The sequence below is a fragment of the Anser anser genome (genome assembly GCF_964211835.1).
Source record: "Anser anser genome assembly, chromosome: 3".
In the NCBI taxonomy this organism is placed as follows: Eukaryota; Metazoa; Chordata; class Aves; order Anseriformes; family Anatidae; genus Anser; species Anser anser.
The window spans coordinates 66,271,406-66,291,694 of record NC_139722.1 but is presented as its reverse complement, the minus strand read 5'-3'; the positions used below and the strand labels follow the sequence as shown (position 1 = coordinate 66,291,694).

The 20,289-nt window shown below is 38.6% G+C and overlaps 1 protein-coding gene across 2 annotated transcripts in view; it reads left to right on the top strand.

Moving 5' to 3' along the window:
- The window catches only part of SNX9 (sorting nexin 9), a 61,442-nt gene that overhangs the window by 31,892 nt on the left and 9,261 nt on the right, over positions 1–20,289 (top strand). The window contains exons 5-13 of one of the 2 annotated variants that reach the window (XM_083827748.1): positions 1,347–1,530; positions 2,247–2,397; positions 3,836–3,920; positions 4,824–4,949; positions 5,235–5,352; positions 7,918–8,048; positions 9,426–9,529; positions 13,411–13,514; positions 16,130–16,207. In XM_083827748.1, the coding sequence (XP_083683874.1) occupies positions 1,347–1,530; positions 2,247–2,397; positions 3,836–3,920; positions 4,824–4,949; positions 5,235–5,352; positions 7,918–8,048; positions 9,426–9,529; positions 13,411–13,514; positions 16,130–16,207 (1,081 nt within the window). Of the gene's footprint in view, positions 1–1,346; positions 1,531–2,243; positions 2,398–3,835; positions 3,921–4,823; positions 4,950–5,234; positions 5,353–7,917; positions 8,049–9,425; positions 9,530–13,410; positions 13,515–16,129; positions 16,208–20,289 lie in introns of both variants that reach the window. The other variant, XM_083827747.1, reaches the window with a different exon arrangement.

Below are 20,289 nucleotides of genomic sequence, written 5' to 3'. Positions count from 1 at the left end.
GAAAAATGGAATGTAGAATAGCTGCATCTTCTTTTTTAGTAAGAAACAAGCATTCAACACTTCTGCAAGATTTAGGGAGAATAAGTTGGCTTTTAGTGGGAGTCTTATTAAATCTTCTGGCAAATGCTCTAAGCTTTGTGTCAATGTTACAGATTCACATAAGTTGTTAAAGCAATTAATTTATATTAGGCATACCTTCTTTGATGTGCTGCTTCATGATACAGACAATGCACTGGATTTTGTAGGCTTTGAGATTTCTTTTTTTTTCCTCTCTTACAAAACACAGTTCCTCCCTCTGCTGAACAAGACAAGCTTTGTAGGCTTTGTTTTCTTTCCTTCCCCTTCTCCTCCTCCTTCCTCCTACGCTTTGTGTGTGGGGGTTTTGATTTGGTTTGTGGGTTTTTTGTTGTTGGTTGTTTTTTGGTTGTTTTTGGTTGTGTTTTTTTTTCCTATTTCTGCCACCTAGTCTGCTCCAAACACAGTGCAGAGACTGTATTTAGCTAGTCGATGCTTTTTCAAAGTATGGTGTTAAAATGAGTTTGCAGAGCAGGATGCTAAGCTATTAATCCAGTTTGCTGATAGGTAAGCCTGAGAAATCAATGCAGTAGTTAGAGACACGTCTGTTGTACGCTCTTTCCCTGAGGTTTCCACTTCCACAGCAACATCAGTAGAAGGGCATGCGATTACCTTCACCAGAAGCTTATGCTGAGGGAGTAGGTCTACACGGAGATGTCAGACTGTTTCATGATAGGTTTTTGTTTCCTTCCCTCATCTTTGCTGCAAATGACTTAAGCTCTGACAAGAAAACAGAGCGAGTTGCTGGCCATAGCTGATATGCCAGTAGTGATGGTGTGGATGATTTGCTTTTAGTAAAGCTACTAATTTGCTTTTGATAAAATAAACATTCAATAAAATACTAATCCTTGACTTCTGACATTTTGGTTCAAGCGTGCTAACTAGTCTGTGGTTTTATGTACTTAAGAGTTCGCGTGCATTGTACTTCTGGTTTTGGTGTAAAATAATTACCATGGGTAAGAGTGCTTCTTAACACTGTTGGAACAAGTGGCTTAAGTTCCCTAAGGAGATGTAAAACTTACTGCCATGTACTAGCATCCTATTGCTGGAGAGCTGATCGGTTCTTCCAGGTGCTAGCTGCGTTTAAGAGCTGTGTAGCTGGGAACATAAGATTTGTCTGCAGCTACTGAACCAAACAAGTGTGAAATGCTAAATTCAAGCCCACAGTCTTATCAGCAGGAGATCAAGGACTTCAGGGAGAAAGTAAGTGGTCTTTACTCACTTCTTCAGCAATTCCTTCCTTACCTTTGTCTTCTGTTTAAACAATGTAGGCAAACAATGCCAGTGATCCTTGGTCAAGCTGGAATGTTGGGAAGTCTGGGAACTGGGATAATGGAAACTCTGGTGATGGCTGGGCAACGAAACCTGAAAGTGCAGCTGGCCAGAGGAACAGTGTTTCAAATAACTGGGATACAGCAGGAGCATTTGGTCATCCACAGGCGTATCAAGGACCAGGTGTGCTAATAATGCTCTTATTTTTTAATAAATTAGAGTAGGTGGACAGTAGATGTGGGAATACTTTCCTGGTAGCAAATTTACCAAATGGATAAACTGAATACGAAAATAATGCTTTTCCTTTAATATTGTTTAAATTAATTTAGTTTAAAAAAAATCAGATCCACAATAACAAATGCCTCAAACCTGTATGGAAATCTGGCAAGCCAAAGTCTTGTGCACAAATGATCTATTCTCAGGCATGTTGTTTAACTGGAACTTAAACGCCCTTGAATTTGTACCCTCAGGCCTATGAAGGAGAAGTCTCCAAGTCCTTGATTTTTAGGAAGTATCTAGCCTTTCAGAAGGCTCCTCACTTTTTTTGTAGTAAAGACCTAAATTAAGAGGAGAACTCAGAACTGGGGAACACTAACCTGGAGTATATGAATATGGAAGACCAGTGATTTTATTTATTTATTTATTTATTTTTAACACACCAGCATCTCTCTTTAACGTCTGCCTTCCTCCTCCCCCTCCCTCACATCCCAATGGATTTCTAGTGTAGTGTTTTGCAGGATGTATTTGGTGGGGATGATAACGGAAGAAGAATCAAAAAATACGAAGTTCAACTAGCTCTTCAGTATTATTATATTGTTGATCATGTATAAGTGCTGAGAAGGCTGCTTCTGCTTTATAAAGAGAAAACATTTAACTTTTTTCTTCCCCTACTTTAGCAGCTGCTGATGACGATGATTGGGATGATGACTGGGATGACCCAAAATCATCTTCACCATCTTATCTTGGTTACAAGGAGACTGAGTCGTCAGAGGCTGGGGGTTCTCAGCGTGGAAACTCTCGTGCAGCTGCTATGAAGTTACCACTTAACAAGTAATGGAAAATGCAGGACGAATGTGTATTTAGTGAAGAGAATTGGAATTTGTAGAGTTGTATAAATGTATTCCTATTAAACCTTCTTGAAATATGCAATGTACGTATTAGTTTTGGGGTAAAAATGGAGGTGGATTCAGCACTGACTCTTTGTGATCAGAGAATGCACATTCATGAAAGCCTGAAATTACATGACAACCTATTTTTGGAAATATTACACAGGCAAATGATGCTTTTACAAGTGCTGAATTTCTGGACCCACTGTTCTTTAAATTTTTAATTATCTTTAGCACTATATGTGCTTAGTGAAAATGAAAGGTGATGGATGGCGTGTGCATACAGCAAGACTAATCAGGCATGCTGCTCCAGAATTATTGAGCAATTAGCGTTGCTAGGAGTGGGTAGTTGTTCTGCTGTCTTGTGAGTATCAGCCCAGGTTGATTCTTAAGCCATAGGAAGATTGATTTTATTTTTAGATTGGCAAATGTAGATAAAATCTTACAGTAGCATGAAGCTTGGTCTGGGTTATGCATTATTTCATGTCACAACTTAATGTATGTTTATTCTAAAATTACTGTTACTCTGAGAAGTTACTGTGTGGTAATCTTGAAATGAATGAAAGCAGAACAGAAAACGGTTTTACAACGATGGTCTCCCCAGGTACATAACTAAAATTAATGACTGGTCATGCAGAGATTGTTGATCTTGTTGATCAGTGGATGTTTTGTGCAGTTTTGCAAGAGTACCTCTCCATCATTGTGACATCTACTTGTTGCAAACTCATTTAGTATGACCAGCATAAACACACTTCGAGAGCTTTATTTGTCTGTAAAGTAAGTCATACTTCCAGTGTTTCTGCAAGCAAACAGTAGGTAGGCAGTACTTCAACGGCTAAGTATCTTCTTAATTAAAAAAGAACCACTGTTTGCTTTTTGTAAAGCTTTTTACAGCTTTTTACACAGATTTTCAGGACACTGGTGGGTTTTGTGGTTTTATTTATAATTATTTAACTCGTGTTTAGAAATACTTGTTAAATCTAAAATGTGTTGTTCTTTCGGATGATTGAATTCTCATTGTCTGAAACAGCAAGAAGGTGTGCATCTGCACATGGGCACATGTGCTTATGTGTACTCTTGCAGACTGGGCTGCAGTGAACAAAGTGGCAAATGCTGCTTCATGTTCTACTATTACATTTGCTCTGATGGGCTGCAGAGCACAAGTAGGTACTTCTGCCCTTCAAGAAGTGGGCTGCATTCTGTAGATAAAAGCTGGCAGTTAGTAGCTCAAACTGTTCTACTTTTTCAGGGCAAATAGTTGATAATCCATGTTATAGTTCTTTTCTATTCTTGAGAAATGCTAAGCTTTATTCTTAGTGGTTGGGAATTCTGTACATATCAAAAGGGAATGCGCAGTAAACTTACCACTTTGTTTTCGTTAGATTTCCTGGATTTGCAAAACCTGGAATGGAACAGTATCTGTTGGCAAAACAGCTAGCAAAACCGAAAGAGAAGATTCCCATAATTGTAAGTTGTGTGTGTGTCGCTCTTGTTTGGTGGGTTAATTGTTGGTTTTTAATTATTTTTTTATTTTTGGCGGGGGGGAGGGGAAGAGGTTGAAGAGGGATGTGAAGGGAAGTGGTGGTTGCTTTTTGTTTTTTTTTTCCTTCCTTTTTTTTTTTTATTTCTCCCCACCCTTCCATTCTTCCCCATGTTGACTGTTAGGCTTAGGCTAGTTGTATGTATCTGGGTTAGATGAAATGGGTGCTTAACCCATAACTAGAAATACAACCATCATCATGAAACTGTACACTATTTAAGCATTTTAATGTCACATAGACAACACTTCAGAGTACCACTGAGGGGTTTCATTAGGGTCAAGTCCTAACTCCTTTCTTCTAAGTGTGCTGATATTTTTTAAAATTCTTCTTACCTGCGTTAATTGTGGTTGTGAAAATAAGCCTTTTTGAGGTGAAGGGTGCAGAACAGATGTATTACACCGCCTATCAGCTTTTTAGATAGTTGTCAAATACAGTAGAACTGCATTCAAAAAGGTTTGCAATATTCTGGCATGATGGCCAGGTCATCTTCTGATCTAATAAACAGACTGTTCTAGATATATGCTATGATAGTGAAATGTGGTTGAAGTAGCAATTCCTACAATTCACTGCTCCTTTACTATTTGGGAAAAATTGCAAAATACGGAGAACACGAACACAACTGTGGTGAATTAGCTTCGGCTGCAAGAAACGTCACTTTCCTGACTCTCAGGTTCTCACTGAAATCAATGGAAATTTTTAAATGAAGAGAGTTAGGAACTCTGTTTTCAAAATACTCATAATTCATACTGAAAGTATCGTTTTCCTTGTTTGCAGCTGGTACAACGTGATATGTTGAATGAAACACAATAATATTTGCAATTTCTTGCAGATCGGTGATTATGGCCCAATGTGGGTTTATCCTACCTCTACATTTGACTGTGTCGTGGCAGATCCCAAAAAAGGTTCTAAAATGTATGGTCTCAAGAGCTACATTGAGTATCAGCTGACCTGCACTGTAAGTGTATCTAAAACAGGACCATCTCTCTCACAAATATGGGTCATTTCTACATATAATACAGTTCATGTGAGTTGGTAGCAGGGTTGTAAGTGGTAGTTTTCACAAGTTTCCCACCAGGGAGTTGTTTTATTTTCTAGCATTTCAAGTTCTTCTGTAGCTATAGATTCAAGGCTGTAAATCAAATTTTATTTATATTCCATATATTTACTGTTCCGGTCACACTTGTTTCATGTCACTCTCTATTGATGCCTGTCAAAATTCAGAGCTGTCTTTCTTTTACAGAACACTAATCGGTCTGTCAACCACAGATACAAGCACTTTGACTGGTTGTATGAGCGTCTCCTGGTTAAATTTGGATTAGCCATTCCAATTCCATCTCTTCCAGATAAGCAAGTAACAGGTAAATGTTTCCCAGCTGTGGAAGAGAAATCAGGAGATAACTTTTGTTCAAGGTTCAATTATTTCTTACTGTTTGCTTTTTTCCCTGTTTAAAGAAGATATTAAAAAAAAAAAAACTTTTGCTAACAAAACACCACTACTAAAACTCAGGTTTATTATTTCAATAATTTAATTTTAAATTATTTAAAACTAGGCCACTGATTTAAAAACAAACAGTGGGTCTAAAAAAAATCCTTATTACAGAAGAGAATATTTATCGGAGAGAAGGGATAACTATTTATGTTCTGTATTTGCAGTTTTTTCTGGAGGAATGATTTTGAGATTTTTGGTGCTGCTTTTCTTTTTCATTTGATTGCAAACGTGCTGTGTTGTAGGACCTTTAAAGCAAAGCTCCCTGAGGAAAGGGAGCATCCTCCTACAAATTGTTCTTTGCTTATAAATAAAATGTTGCAGCTGTTCCTCCTATTGATTGATTTTTTACAGTTGTTTCAGAAAGCATCTTTTATTTGTATAATACTGTGCTCCAGTTTTTGCTCAAGCTGGATGGGCATCATTCTCTGAAGCCTGTGGAGGTCTGTTGTTCTTAGTTCAAGGAAAGTGGGATTGGACAACTTAAATGCTCACGAGTTCAGTCATTGCAATTGAATATGCTAGTGCCTGTGCATTTTCAGTGGTCTCTAGCCCATCTTTCTACAAGGGGGTGTGGGTGTTTGTGAAGAAACAAATGGGTACCTGTATAGGAGGAAAATGCATTACTTCTGCATGTTTCCACTGGTGTGTTTAGTAGTAGGATTTTTATAAAGCCTTTAGGACAACCAGCTAAAACCAAACGTATGACAGAGGGCATGTAGCCAACCATGTAGCTGTGAGCATAAAAAATGCAGCATCTCTGTCGTGTTTGAAGAAAGATAAGCATTGATGCAAATGCTGGGATAAATGCCGAGGAAACTGAAAAGTGAGGAAGTGACTTCCTTTCCTCCCCTTTGTTAGCCTCGTGTTTAGAATTCACCAATATTGTTAGACCAATTTGTGCATGTGGACTAAAAGGAAACCAGAAGACCTGATGGGGTCTGTAGATTTCATTGTAATTATCTTAAGACTCAGGAGTTTGTCATCTTGACTAAACTTTGTCTGTGGCTTTCTGTCTTTTGGAGTCTGTGGGAGAGGATAACTTGTCTCATTTCTTTTTGAAATGTTACAGGAAACACTGAAAAATGGTGTTTTATCTTTCACACTGTTGAGGAGGGTTCTTTCCGAAGACTGTCTAGAAATGTCTCTTTTTGTCCACTAGTCTTAGCACTGTGAGACTCTGACTGTCATTGCTCAGAATCATGATTTTGCTGGCTTAATGACTAGCACAAAACTTCCAAATATTACTTAAAGAAATGCTGCTATTTCAGTATAGTTGAAGGGTGGAACAAGGTATGAGTGTGGGTTATATAGTTTCTCTTACATAGTACTTGATTTTTTCTTTCTTGTTAATTTTCAGGAAATGTACCTATACTTCATTTTTCACTAATGGTGTTCTTTACTTGCTAGTCATGCCAGTTTCCATATTTGCAATTGGAAAAAAAAAAACACCCTCATAGAGCTGCTGCCATAGTAACTATACAGTAGAATTACATTGAAAGTACATGCATTCAAGTTTTGTCATCTGTGCTGCTATGGAAATCAGAAGAGTTGGTGTGCTGGAGGAATCTCTCATTCCTTTCAAATACGTCTTACTCACTCTATGCTCTAGAAGTCTGATACGGTGCTTTTTTTTTAATTAGAAATGATTCTCTTAAGACATTCTCTCTTAACCAATTTGTGTTAAACTGAAAGGTTCTTGTAAATACACAGTGCTGAAGCACTACCGGCTTAAAAAATATTTTTGATTAACTAGTGATAAAATCTAACTGACAAAACAATTAGTTACTGAGTATTACATATATGTACTCTAACTAGTTTGTACATATGGTTTATTGCAATTTTTCAAATTACTTTCAAACATTCATGGTAAATTAAGAGGTAATAGAATTATGTTTGTGGGAGGTATCATCTTTTAAAATCTGTTGTTTAAAATTGGACTGTGATGTCTTGAGAGGTGGTTAGTTCCTTTTTCTCTACCTGTTATGAAACTGACATTGACCAAGAATTTTTAAGACTGACAGAAAAATGCCTTCATTCTGAGTTTGTGCCTAGCTTCTCTCTTGAGTCATTTGACTATCTAATTTTTCCATCCGCAAGTTTATTAATCTTTTTTTCCTAAAAGCTATTTGAACCGTGGGTGAGGATTATGTTCCTTTAGTGTTTCCTGACTATCTTTAAAAGGAGCAGTTCCCAGGCTATAATCAATATACTGCACTCTAAGGTTCTTCTGATTTGTCAGCATAATGCAAGTCAAGAACTTACTTCGTGTAAGTTCTGCATCCCTTTAATAACTCACTAGATAAATTACAGGATCTGTGTGTATAGATATATATATATATGCACTAAATGTGTGTGTATGTCCGTGAATATAAAAAAAAGACAAGCCAGGGTTGCTAAAGTGGAAATGTAACAATTATTGTTCAATGTATAACAGGGCGCTTTGAAGAAGAATTTATCAAAATGCGCATGGAGAGACTGCAAGCTTGGATGACAAGGATGTGTCGCCATCCTGTTGTCTCAGAAAGTGAAGTTTTCCAGCAATTTCTCAATTTCCGAGATGAAAAGGTAGGAAAGACTGGGATTGAGGATCTGTTTCCCCCCCCCCCCACTACCATTCCCTCTGAAATAAGAATTTGGCTTTGTAGCTGCCTCGTTTGTCTGCCCCCCTGTGGGCAGTAGTGAAGATCTGTAAACTGCTGCTGGGCTTGGTGTGTTTAGCTGACTGATGAAAATCAGGCATAAAGTTACTTGTCTGAAATGCTCTATGCCATTCTAACAGATGTGCTCTTGAAAGTAGCTTTGCTGCCAGTCTTTAAGAACAGTTTGTGTCCTCCAGCAGAAAGGAAACATATATGAGAGATCTTTTGGCTGTTTTCCCTAATGCATCTCTGTCAGACTTACTAATTACTGCAGTCCTCTGACTGGTACTGCTTTGCTAACAGAAGCTATTTCACAGCAGAACTGAGATGTCTGATCCTGTATTATACTTAAAAACAAACAAAAAAATCCCAAACACAGTTTTAAATGGAATCAGTGGTAATAGGATTATGCTGCAGTCTTATCTGATAAAAGAAGCCCTTTTGATTTCCTCCCTGCCTCCTCCCTTCATTTCTTTATGGGTTTGTTTTTTTTTGAGGGATTTAGTATTTTCACCTTCAGTAAGTAATAGTTTCTTTGAGATTGAGATGCAGCTCCATTAATAATTTAGCTATCTACTGATGAGGAAATAAACAGGAAAATTCTGTTCTTTTCTCCACAAAATAATTATACTAAATACACAGAGATTCTACTCAAAAAGTAAATGATCCTTGGAGGTTTTTAAGACCAGACTGGATAAAGCCCTCAGGTCACACCTGATCCTTTTTGAGTAGGAGGTTGAACTACAGACCTCCTGAAGTCAATTCCAAACTTGATTATTCTGTTAAGTAAAGGTTTAATAACATAACAATTGCAGTCCTAATGAAGTGCTGTTTGGATGGCCAGTGGAGAGTTGTATAATTGTGCTAGTTAGTCAGTGGTTCTTAGCGTCTAACTTACGGAGTGATGTAAACAGAACAGATGTGATACATCTGGAATATTTTATCTTTTTGACTGTTCCCATTAAGAACTTAGTATGACAATTGCATAATAGTCTCGTGATCATCTTCAGTAGGTTCTGATACCAGCACCATCACATGCACATACAGCTGAAAATAATTGTCCTTAAACTGTATTTCAGTAATATACAAAAAGAGTCTGTTTACCCTCAGAATCCAGAAAACAAAATGCACAAGGAGGGGGGAGGGTAACTCTAAGAAACGTTGCCCCTACTGAAACTTTCATTTAAAATGTTTTCATGTATGGGTGGTCTGTTCTCCAAGAGATTTCATTCACTGCTTCAGCACATGTCCTTAAAGTTTGATGAACAGCGATGGTCAATTTTTAATTTTTTCTTTCCTCAAGGAGTGGAAAACTGGAAAGCGGAAGGCAGAAAAAGATGAAACTGTAGGAGTCATGATCTTTTCTACAATGGAACCAGACGCTCCTGACCTGGACATGGTAGAAATGTAAGGTGTTGGGTTTTTTTGTTTTTTTTTTTAAGCTGTTTGATTGTTTCTGTTGCTTGGTTGGTTTTAGTTTTGTTTTTTTCATGGATATTATGTGTTTGTATAGGCAACATATACTGATTTAATATAAAACTAAAATAGTAAGTATGCACACATGCATTCTTGTATTTGAAAAGGTGTTTATGAAGGCAGAGCTGAAAAATTTCTTGCATATGAGATTTTCCTATAAACCCCTCCAAAACGTGGCATTCCGTGTGATGTCTCTTTGACTTTAGTGGCTGAATACTGATCTTAAAAATATTTATGCAAAACTAGTTGATGAGGGATTACTGACAGATCCCATGGAATTATATTTTGTACTGCTGAGGGGCTATATTTTGTTCTTTAATCCTTCAACTGTGAACAGTTCTGAAGTGTGCTAGACCTGTCAGGTAGCTTAGGATAACAGTAAACCATCAAGGAATACAGTATTCCTGTGTTTAAAAAACAAGCAACAACAACAAAAAACTGCTTGCATAGAATATACACACAGTATCGTTCTAATGGCTAGAATGCAAGGAAAGAAATTACAAACGAAGAATGATTTAAATGATCAAAACTCATTTTAAATGAGTTACTACATTTTTTGCATATTGTCCTGGAAGTGTAAATGGATATATATTTCATACACGTGTATGTACAGCATACGTGCACTGTTTATGTGTAGTTCTCTCGGTGGTAGACCTTGGGTTTCATACTTTATGGAAGACTGGGTTTACTCTGCAGCCTCTCTTTCACTCCTTCAGGCCTAACCATTTTTCTTAGTAGATATGTAGTATGCGTGACACGCTTTCCTTGCTGTTGTGGAACACAAACTTGGATAATATTTTGGGTCTGAAATGATGGATAAAACTACTGGGACAGAATTAGAAGTGTTTATAGTAGCAAAACAATAGCGTGCCTTCACATGGAAACAGCCCAGCATGGACTTCATCCAAGTGGTGCAGTGCCTTTTAAGGTACATGCAATAGCTGTGCTGTGGCAGTTGTGTACTAATAAAAAGGATGGATGTTTGTAGGTCACTTCCACTTTGAAAGCAATGATTTCAAACTTTTCTGCTTTTCTCAAGTGATGTGCTTTAATTATCCCAGTGGTATAAAAGCTGAGGAGGTGAACCAGAGGGAGGAGTTTGTGCAGAAGAGTACACCTATTGTATACCTATAGGCATACAAGTTAAATCCTTGTAAAACTTCATTTAGTGTGCCAGATTTTTCTGTTGTTTATGCACGGGGCTTGGGTGCCTGACACTGAATTGCGTCTTAGGTATCTGAACATAAATGGCTTGAATTCCTCTTGATATACCCGAGAGAGAGAACACTGATCTGAGCACTGGCAAGAAGCCCATCACTTCTGTGAGGCTGCCAGTAGGACAGACTTCATGTAGTGGCATCACTTTACTGCTTCTAGGCCTGACCCCATCAGCCCTGTTACTGTTTCCCTGGGAGACCCCCACTGCAAACTGGGTGACTCCACCAGAGCCTCTCCTGCTGGCACGTGAGCTGTGCTGGGGAACGCGACCAGCCTCTGTGCTGATAAACAGTCCCCAGGCGGCGAGGGCAGGCGGGCTGCCTACAGGGAATGCTTGCCAGAGGGTTCTGGCTCCCGGGCTGGGGAGGGCAGCCTGGGGTGGTGCTGGAGGCCTGCCTGCCTGCTTTCAGGGTGGCTGTGGCACCACGGACACGCACACCACCTTCCAGAGCCTGGGAACGTCTCAGGGTGCTATTGGGAAACACATGTAGGAACGCGCATTAGTACGGGTATAGCAATATTGTCATTTGGCTAGTCTGCTCTGTCACTGATCCTATGCTGTTAACAGTAACAAAGAGGTGGTTGTACACCTTAATCAACATTTATTTTATTAGAAAGGAATAGTTAAAGGAGAACCTCCAGTTTTAAAGGGTAAGGAGATCCTGATTCATAAAACGAAAGAAACTTGAAAAAGTGTACTTAAATGTATCTTAGCTTACAAGATAACTTCATGGTTTCTTTTACTTCAAAGAAAAGAATATTGTGACTGTAACATGCCAGTGTTCCCCAAAGTCAGCCCAAAAATAGGACCGCTTCTGTAATCACTTAAAATGATGGCATCTTCTGGAAAAACAAGAATGAAAATAATACAGTGAGAACAGCTTGCTGAATCTTTGAAACTAGTCAGCTTTATAGCATTGTTGGTATAACATGAAGTATTTTGGAGTAAGCTCTTTCCATCATGATTTTTTTTTGAGTTCAGGCTCCCTCATTTAATAATTTTTCTAAACCTGTGGTGTTAAGCATGAAAAGAGAAAAGCTCATGCATGAGCTTCAGCATACAGTTTCGTAATAATCTTAAACTCTTTGGCCATTCTTTTTCCGTCACCTTACCTTTGTATTTTCTGTACAGGGGTTTTTGTTGCTGTTGTGCCAGGCTGGGGAAAGGAAGATGCAGTGATCTGTCTACTTAGTTTCCCGGAAGATCACTTAAAGCATCTCACTAGTTCTAATCAAAGTAGATACAGTAGTGATAGTAGAGAAGACTGCATGTAAACCTTCATGCTGCATTGAGGGCCTTGCTGGAGGTCAGTCAGATGTCCTTTCTTTCTGTGAAACTGCACAATTTCACTTTATTCACCTGTGTTATTTCTTAGTCTATTTGGGTGTGCAGCTGTGGCGTATTTTGTGTCTTTCCTCAAATGATTTGTTCTCTTTCCAAAGAGGATAACTTCAAATAAAACATGAAATATTATTTTTATGGTCTTGAAAGCCATAACTTCTGTAACTGGACAAGCCAACTTGTTCAACAGTTTTTAGGTGAGAATTCTTCAGTGTTGAATAGTTCTTGAATGAAAAGATGCTGTTTACCGAAACAATTTTGCTAGTACTTTGGCAGTCCTTTGATCATGACACCATTAAAAGAATGATTTGCTACTGGGGAAACTAGAGTAAGACAAGGGCTTCTTGTAAAGTCCAGCTTGTTTCTGTGCAGGTAGACTCTTCAGGCAGAGTCAGCAGCTGAGGGCAGGAGGTGCAGGTGGGGCTCTGGGAGATTGGGCCACAGCCGGAGCTGCTGGGACCCCAACTCTGGGGATTTGCTTAGGGTCGCCTTGTTGTGAGAGCAAGAGGCCAAGGAGCTGTCTCGTAGGAGCTGTCTTGTACAGGCTTTGGTTGAGAGCACTTGTAAGATCTGATGCAGTTTGAATAATTCACATTGAAAATTACAAAATGTGTCTCGTTTTCTTTTGTAGACTTCATGGAGTATTGCTATGTATTCAGTGCTACATTAAGTGGAAAAGTTTTGGTAGCTGTATGAAAACAGAGGGGTAAAAAGACGCATGCAAATAAAGAATTCTGTTTTGAGCATAACTGATGTTTTTTCCTCTCTGACACAACTGAAGACAGCAGTATTGTCAATACAATATGTATGCTTAAGTTTATATTTCCCTAGAAGAACTACTGTAATTTTTATTCCTGTCAACGTGGGGTGCTTCTGCTTGTGTTTAGTGCTTTAGGGATGCATTCACTTCAAATCGGATTTTGCTGCTCTCTTATTTGATCCCATTGTGGTGGATGTCTAACTACGAGCGTTATTTGTTTGCTTGTTTTGTTTTGTCTCTAAGGCAAGAATCAAAAGTAAGAATGACAGTCCAGATCTACATGTTTAAGAGAGGGGGAGAAAAATAGAACGAAAAATGCCTGGAACTAACGATGGAAATTCTGTCCTCAGTGAAATGACAGTGATTTCATGGAATTTATTTCTTTGATTTTTAAAGCATAGTTGACACTCCTAAATATTTCTGTATTGTGTTTAGAGAGTAATGCATCTGTTTAAACTGCTTTTTGTTTTTGCTTTTTTCCAAATCCTATAGAGAACAGAAATGTGATGCAGTGGGTAGATTCACCAAAGCAATGGATGATGGAGTTAAAGAGCTGCTGACAGTGGGACAAGAGCACTGGAAGAGGTGTACAGGGCGTAAGTATTCCTTCTGAACTCAGTGGTGTTTTCAGTCATGTTTTTCTGATGTGGGTTTTTTTATATATATAACTTGAAGCACAGCTTAAAACAAAAGGAAATTCTAAATTATTATGAGAATCGTATGCCTTTCTTGCTGCTTTCAGTGCCTGAAAGTATAAGTTGTGTACATTTTTGTTTTGGTTTCTTTTTTTGCCCATAACAGAAATATCTGGTACCTGCCCATAGTTTTAAAAATACTATAAGCTAAATAATTCTCATCATCCATCTAAAATCCTTGGTGTACCTGTTCAACTATGTCATTCATCTACATTTTAGTGACATGAGCAAAGTAGATCCATCTCTTTGATCAAGTCATAAATGGTTGCACTTTATTAACCCCTTTTTCTTGCATGCCAGAAGGAGTAATTTAAAGCTGGAAAGAGTTTAAAAAGCAGGAAAAAAAGGAAAAACAAACAAAAAAAAAGAAGCTTGATTATAACTTATCCTTTAGCCCAATTCTTTTTCTTTTTTTTTTTTTCTCTCTCCTATCTCTTCCTTTCTGCAGATATTTAGGGTTGCAGAACTTCACACCAAGTCCCTATGACTCTGCCTGGGCTCTAATTTCCTAGTCCACAGCAGTATTCAGTGTTTGTGGCCACCACAAGGCAGCTATTGAAAGGAAGCAGGTACTACAGCTGAGGATCATAATAAGCACTTCATGGCAGGCTGTAGTGTCTGGCTACCAAAGACCTATCACATAAGTCTCCTCAATGTTTCCCCCACCCGTTTTTGTTTTGTTGCTTCTCCTTTTTAATTCTCACCAAAAATATATATATATCCCCAGCCTAGCAGTAAGTACATCTCCTGAGTTATCTCTTTGCCACTATCTAATCTTACGTTGCAGTTGAATATCTGGGGCTGACCAGAAGGAACGGGAAGTGTAGGAGCTGTTTCTTCTAGCAGTGATTACGTTAGCACCTGAAGGATACGGTTTTAAATTATTTACACTCTCCACTTGATTAAGAGGGTTTTCTCCTACACATCACTGACCTTCCTGGTTCTAAGGTCAAAAATAGGCTAAGCCTTAAGTCTCTTATCTCACAGGACGCACAACTCTAACATTGTACAACTCTCGCTTCACGAGGGAATCACTGAGGGGAAAGCAGAGGGCAGGGGAAGGAAGAGCGTCTCTCAGGAGACTGGAAAAATAGTGTTGCTTTGCAGTCACGGTAGAAATGACCAAAACACCATAGTTAAGGGATGGCTGTGATTTGTGCTTACAGTGGGAATTCAGTATTTTTTTCACTGCTAAAATCTCCTTAAACGTATGACAGTACTGCTTTAGGTATGGAATAATTTTTCCAATAGTCACAGCTAATAATTAGCTTGCCTAAATACAGTAAGTCAAAAGCGATTGTGTTGGCAATTTTAACTTTTCTGATATTCATACTGAATAGAAAAAGGCAGACTGGTAAATCTGGATTTGCAAAACTGAAGAATTTCAGTAGTCTCTTAAAAACTTCATTTCCATGTCAGCTCTAGTCACAACTCCTAGTCAGAATTATTTTTGGCACTTCTTGAGCAATACTTATGTGCGTTCCGTTCTATAATATTTAAATTGACTGACAGTGGGAACTTCCAAAATGCAAGTGAAAAAAAACAGGATGTTCTTCACTGACGTTATCACTGGAGATTCAGTAATGAGTTAATGGCTGATAACAGAGCTTTAGTAGGCTGAATGGTACTTGTTCCATAAGGAAATACCAGTTTTCATAAATAATCTAGCTCCTGGGAAAGAATTTGATACAAGATGATCAATAAAATTACACTTTTTGGACTACATTAGGGTCCCCCCGAAAATCTGTGTGAGATGCTGGAGCAACTGAACAGCGCTATTTACCCAGACAGCATATCCTGTGAACACAGATGTCTGACAATAAAAAGCAAATCTACTTTTTTTTTTCTACTGACATAGGTAGTTTATTTAAAAAAAAAAAAAAAACTGCTTTAACTCTTCAGATTGCTGTTTAGGCCTCTTGGGTGGTGGTAGTCAAAATGTTAATAATGAACATGTGCTCATAAATCAGTTTATTGACTTCATTGTGAGGAAGCGATTTATGCATGCGTTTTTTAAATTCACTTTATAAATCAATTTTGTCATTCAGATACTTGCATCAACTTTTATTCCATGATAACCTTGGTTTCTATCAAATCCATAATTTGAGGAGAGTTTAGGTATTATAGGTCTGTAAGATAATCCCTTCTTTAAAATAGTTAGATTTCTGCTTCATGTCACTGTTGCCCTTTTTTTTTATAGGGGGCGGGGGGAGAAGAAATTCTCACTGCCTAAGCTGGAAGGCTGAGCTAGGAGTGCAGTGAGATTTTTATAGCATTCACACACTGTTCTTCAGTTATTTGTGGCTTTCGAGAATCTGGATTCCAATAGCATTATCCAGTTTTTGAACTCGTGTAGCAGGGAAGGGGGGTGAGAATGCAACTGTAAACACTTCACTAGCGCGAATGTACTAATTGTTTTTGACATCAGCTTCTATCAAGTTTTGGAAATGCTACAGACTTAAACTTGTCGGTTTTGCTTCTGTTTCCCTCTTTTCCCATCCCTTTATCCCTTTCAGCGCTACCCAAGGAATACCAGAAGATTGGAAAAGCGCTGCAGAGCCTGGCAGTGGTCTTCAGCACTAGCGGATACCAAGGTAATTCTTATAGCTTCATTTGTACTTCACTTAGCAAAATATATTTAAATTATGTCATGCTACATTTTTTGGCAAAGGTCTTAATGCTTTCCTCTTTGAATGTAGACGTCAGTCATGTTTCTGGAAAAATACTAAAACCATGTGTATTACAGGGTTTCTTATATTCTAGTCTGTGGTCTTGTTTTGTTTTCTCTCGTTCTGTAATCATGTGGTGGGTTATTAGTGGTGGAGTTTAGTTAGATCTTACTAACATGTAATCTGTTTGCTGACCCGACTGACAAAACATGCTGTAGCATTTTTGTGACCTATATTTCTGTCATATCAAAAGAGGACAAAATGCAGCCTTGAAAATAGCTGCCACAGAACTACTTTATGAAACAGCAACTTCACACAAGGATGGAAAACTTTTGTATGCCATTATCTGGGGTGGAGGGTTGGCTACTGTAGCCTTTTCTTGTCTTTTACCCTTTCTTTTTCTTTGAGAGCCCTGAAACAGAGCTTGTCACATTAGGTATGAAGGCTGTGGGAGAGAAATGGAGGGAATCAGTTGCAGTTTCTTTTTGCAAACTTCTCAAAGTTCTTCTAAAATTTAGTCTTTAAGACAAACTTAAAATCCTGCTCTGGTATCCGAAATTCGGCTGATGTTTTCTAGTTATCTGGAAAACATTCTTCATATCCTAAAGGGAGCTAATTGGGTCTGTTTTCTCTGGGATTCTTAGGTCAAATACATTTTTTTTCCTATATTTAATAGCAAAATTAATCTGTTCTAAAGCATAGCATAGAGGCTTACTCTAATCTTCATATCTTAGGACTTTTAAACAGTACCTACTTTGACTACCTGTCTGTCCCTTGGTCTGTACTCATAAAACTTTTTGCCCAGTGATCTACGTATTAAAATGCAACTAGTTTTGAAACTCAGGAGCTCTGCTGCTGGAAATGCTGGAAATAGCTGTTGTACTCCTTGTAGTTTGTTCTCATCTTTGTCCTGTACTTGCTGAAAATGTTACTTTTGCATGTAAGAACCAAGTACTGGATTTGCATGCTTATGTATACTCAGTGTAGGTTAGAAAACTGTAAATCCTATCCAGATAAATTCTGAAGCAACAATTCTTGAGAAAGGACTGAAAATTTCTTGAACTATAATGCATGTGCTTTTACCAGGTTAAAGGGAAAACACGATTTAAACCTAGGACGCAAATTTGCAGATCAACCTTACAAAGGAAAGTTTCAATTTGAACAGCATGAAAAAAAATAAAATAAAAAAACATGCTGCTTGGGAGCAAAGCAAGGATATTGCTCTTTGCTGTTCGCCCAGCTGTACCTGGTTGTACACTGGTATCTTGCTGAGAAAAATGCTCTTCCCACTTACAGCCTCTGTTCCAATTCTGTATATGTTACTCTTTTTTAATAACTGGTATACCACTATATTTTTTTGACAACTAAGAATATGTGGGACTTTGCTTTTTAAGTTCAGTTTCCAGGAAGAGAGAACAAGTGCAGTGCACATGTTGCCTTCAGTGTCTTCATCACTGCTGCCCTCACTCTGTCCTGCCTGCTGTCTGTGTACAATTTCATTTGATGGCTACTTCAGACAGAGATCTGTGCGTTGAACAGACCGTGCAAGAGAGATAAGCTCCTGGATTTAAACTGATGGAATGCAACTTTTCCTGATCTCAATATACAAACGTGGCACTGGACCTATTCCTTCAAACAAAGTACCATTTAGGCTGAATATGGGGTGCGGTTTCTCTGGACTGTTGTTGAAGAGGATTGTTTCTTTCAGCCATACTTAAAGGCACCGAGTTCCATTTCCATTGGTAGCTGAATCTCTTCATCCTCTTCTTTGTAATACTGACTCAGATACCCATCTCCCCTGTGCATATTTACCTTTGAAGATTAAGTTCTCAAAGTTTAAGCATGTAGCTCATTGAAGATGGCAATGATTGATTTGGTTACGTGAACAATTTCAGCTACCAGTAGCTGACTTCTAACAGTGTATCTGGTATATCGGTTGGTTCATTTGAACAGTTTGTATGGGACGGACACATCTGTTGTCCTTACCTCTTTCATCAGTGCTGCCTGCTTGCTCTGCAAAGCCTGGCGTGGTGAATGTCTACTGCCTTCTCTCATAACTTCAGCCTAAAATGTTTAAGATAGCAGTAGTCAAGAAGCACTTGTTAAACTGACACAATTAAGCAATTTTTCTTATGCTGCAGAATGAGTCTTATCAATTCGTTCCCACCCACAGTGCATATAAGGAATTCAGCCCCAGTATTTGCAGAGGTAAGGGTACCTTTAAAACTATTAACGACACATTGAAAGTGTCTCCTTTAATTTGACCATGGGCCTACGCACTGTTCAGTCTGTTTTAGGAACAAGTGCTTTGTACGTGTGATCCTGGCCCCAAAAGCATATTGGACAGTTCCAGAACATGACTGGAAGTGTCTCGCAGCCTAGCACTACATTGCCTATTTTATTGCATCATGTGATGCTCTGAGGTTAAATAGCATGGCTTCTCTTCTGTGGTGTCAAATCTAGGCAAGTCTTCCATATTAAGAAAACATGAATGGCTATGGAAGGCCACTCAACCAAAGTGAGATCTAATCCTATATCCTCAAGCATTTTCTTAGGCAGTTGCATGTAAGTTTCACAATCATACCAGTTAGCAACAAGCACATCTTGCCTTCCATGCTGCTGCTTCTGTGCTGAATGATGTCAATCTCATGTGTACTTTTCAGAAAAAAATCTTGCTGTGTGTTGTTCCACAGTACATCAATCTTAATCTTTTTTCTACTCCTGGTTTCTCTTAAAACATACTTTGGTGGAGAGAGAATGGCACAAAAACCTCTTGTGAAAACAATCTGCTATCCTAATCAAGTCTTACAGATTATTAGTTCCCTTAGTATGCCTGGTGTATTCCTAAAAAGGTGATTACCACTGCCATTTACCAACCAGTTAAGCTGATAAGAGATGCTCCTCAAAAATATCTCCCTATGACTCCTCATACTTCTACATCTTCCTTCATCTCCCTTGTGACAGCATGTCGGCTTGTGAAGCAATGAAAATAACAGTTTCTCCTCATGGCTGAGCTAAAATATCTGTAGAATATTATCAGCCATTTTAACTGGTCTTTTTACAAGTGTCTTTTACCGATGCTTTGAAGCCCTCTCTGTTTCTCTTGGGGATACAAGTAATGCACACTGCTCTAGTTTTGCTGTAAATGTCAGTAGCGTGTTGGTTAGGGCTTTCTGCTTTTCTGTTGGTGAAAGAGCCCCTGACATCCTGGTATAGCCTTGCACTGGGACCCAGCTCAGTCTTCATGGTTCAAGTTAAGCAGCCCATTTGCAGCTTCGCATCTTGCCCAGCTCTCTAGAAGGTGAGAATGTTAGAAACATGACCTTATCCAAGTAATAAGACTCTTAGCAAAACCCGTGCTGACAACACTTAATGGGAGCAATCTGCTGGTGGAATTCAAGTTGCTTTGATGGGTGAGTGTGTGGATTGTATGCAATAACTTCGAAAAGGCGGTGGGGTATTAAGGAGTGACTGACTGAGCATGGCATGACTCTGCAGATACGTATTAGAACTTGAAGGATGCAGCAAGTGACAGGTAAAATCTGACTCTTTAAGGTTGCCCTGGTATGACCTGAGAAGTAGACTGTAGAAGACCAGGATGCAGTGTGAGGAGCTGTAGATACTCTTCTACCACTTGTGTGCCTGTCTGCTGTTGGGATCCATTGTCTGGAACAAATTTTACACGTACCATCAAGGGTACACTTCTGTAGGAGAGTGAATGCCTCTGCTAGTAGTAGAAACTCTTAATAAATTCTGTTCCTTCTACAAGCTGACTCTGTGCCTCACTGCCCCCACATGAGAGATATTTGGAGGGTTTAACTAGATTTTCTGGACACTCCAGTCCCTTGGGTGAATTCTGCACACAAGTGGCGAGTTACTTTTTCTTCTCAAATACCAACACTCTTCTTCCTTCTTTGTATTCAGGTGGGAGAAGATATTTTATTTTTACAGCATTACAACATGAATAGCAATATCTAGACGAGTCTGGTTTCTGAATCAAGCTAAAG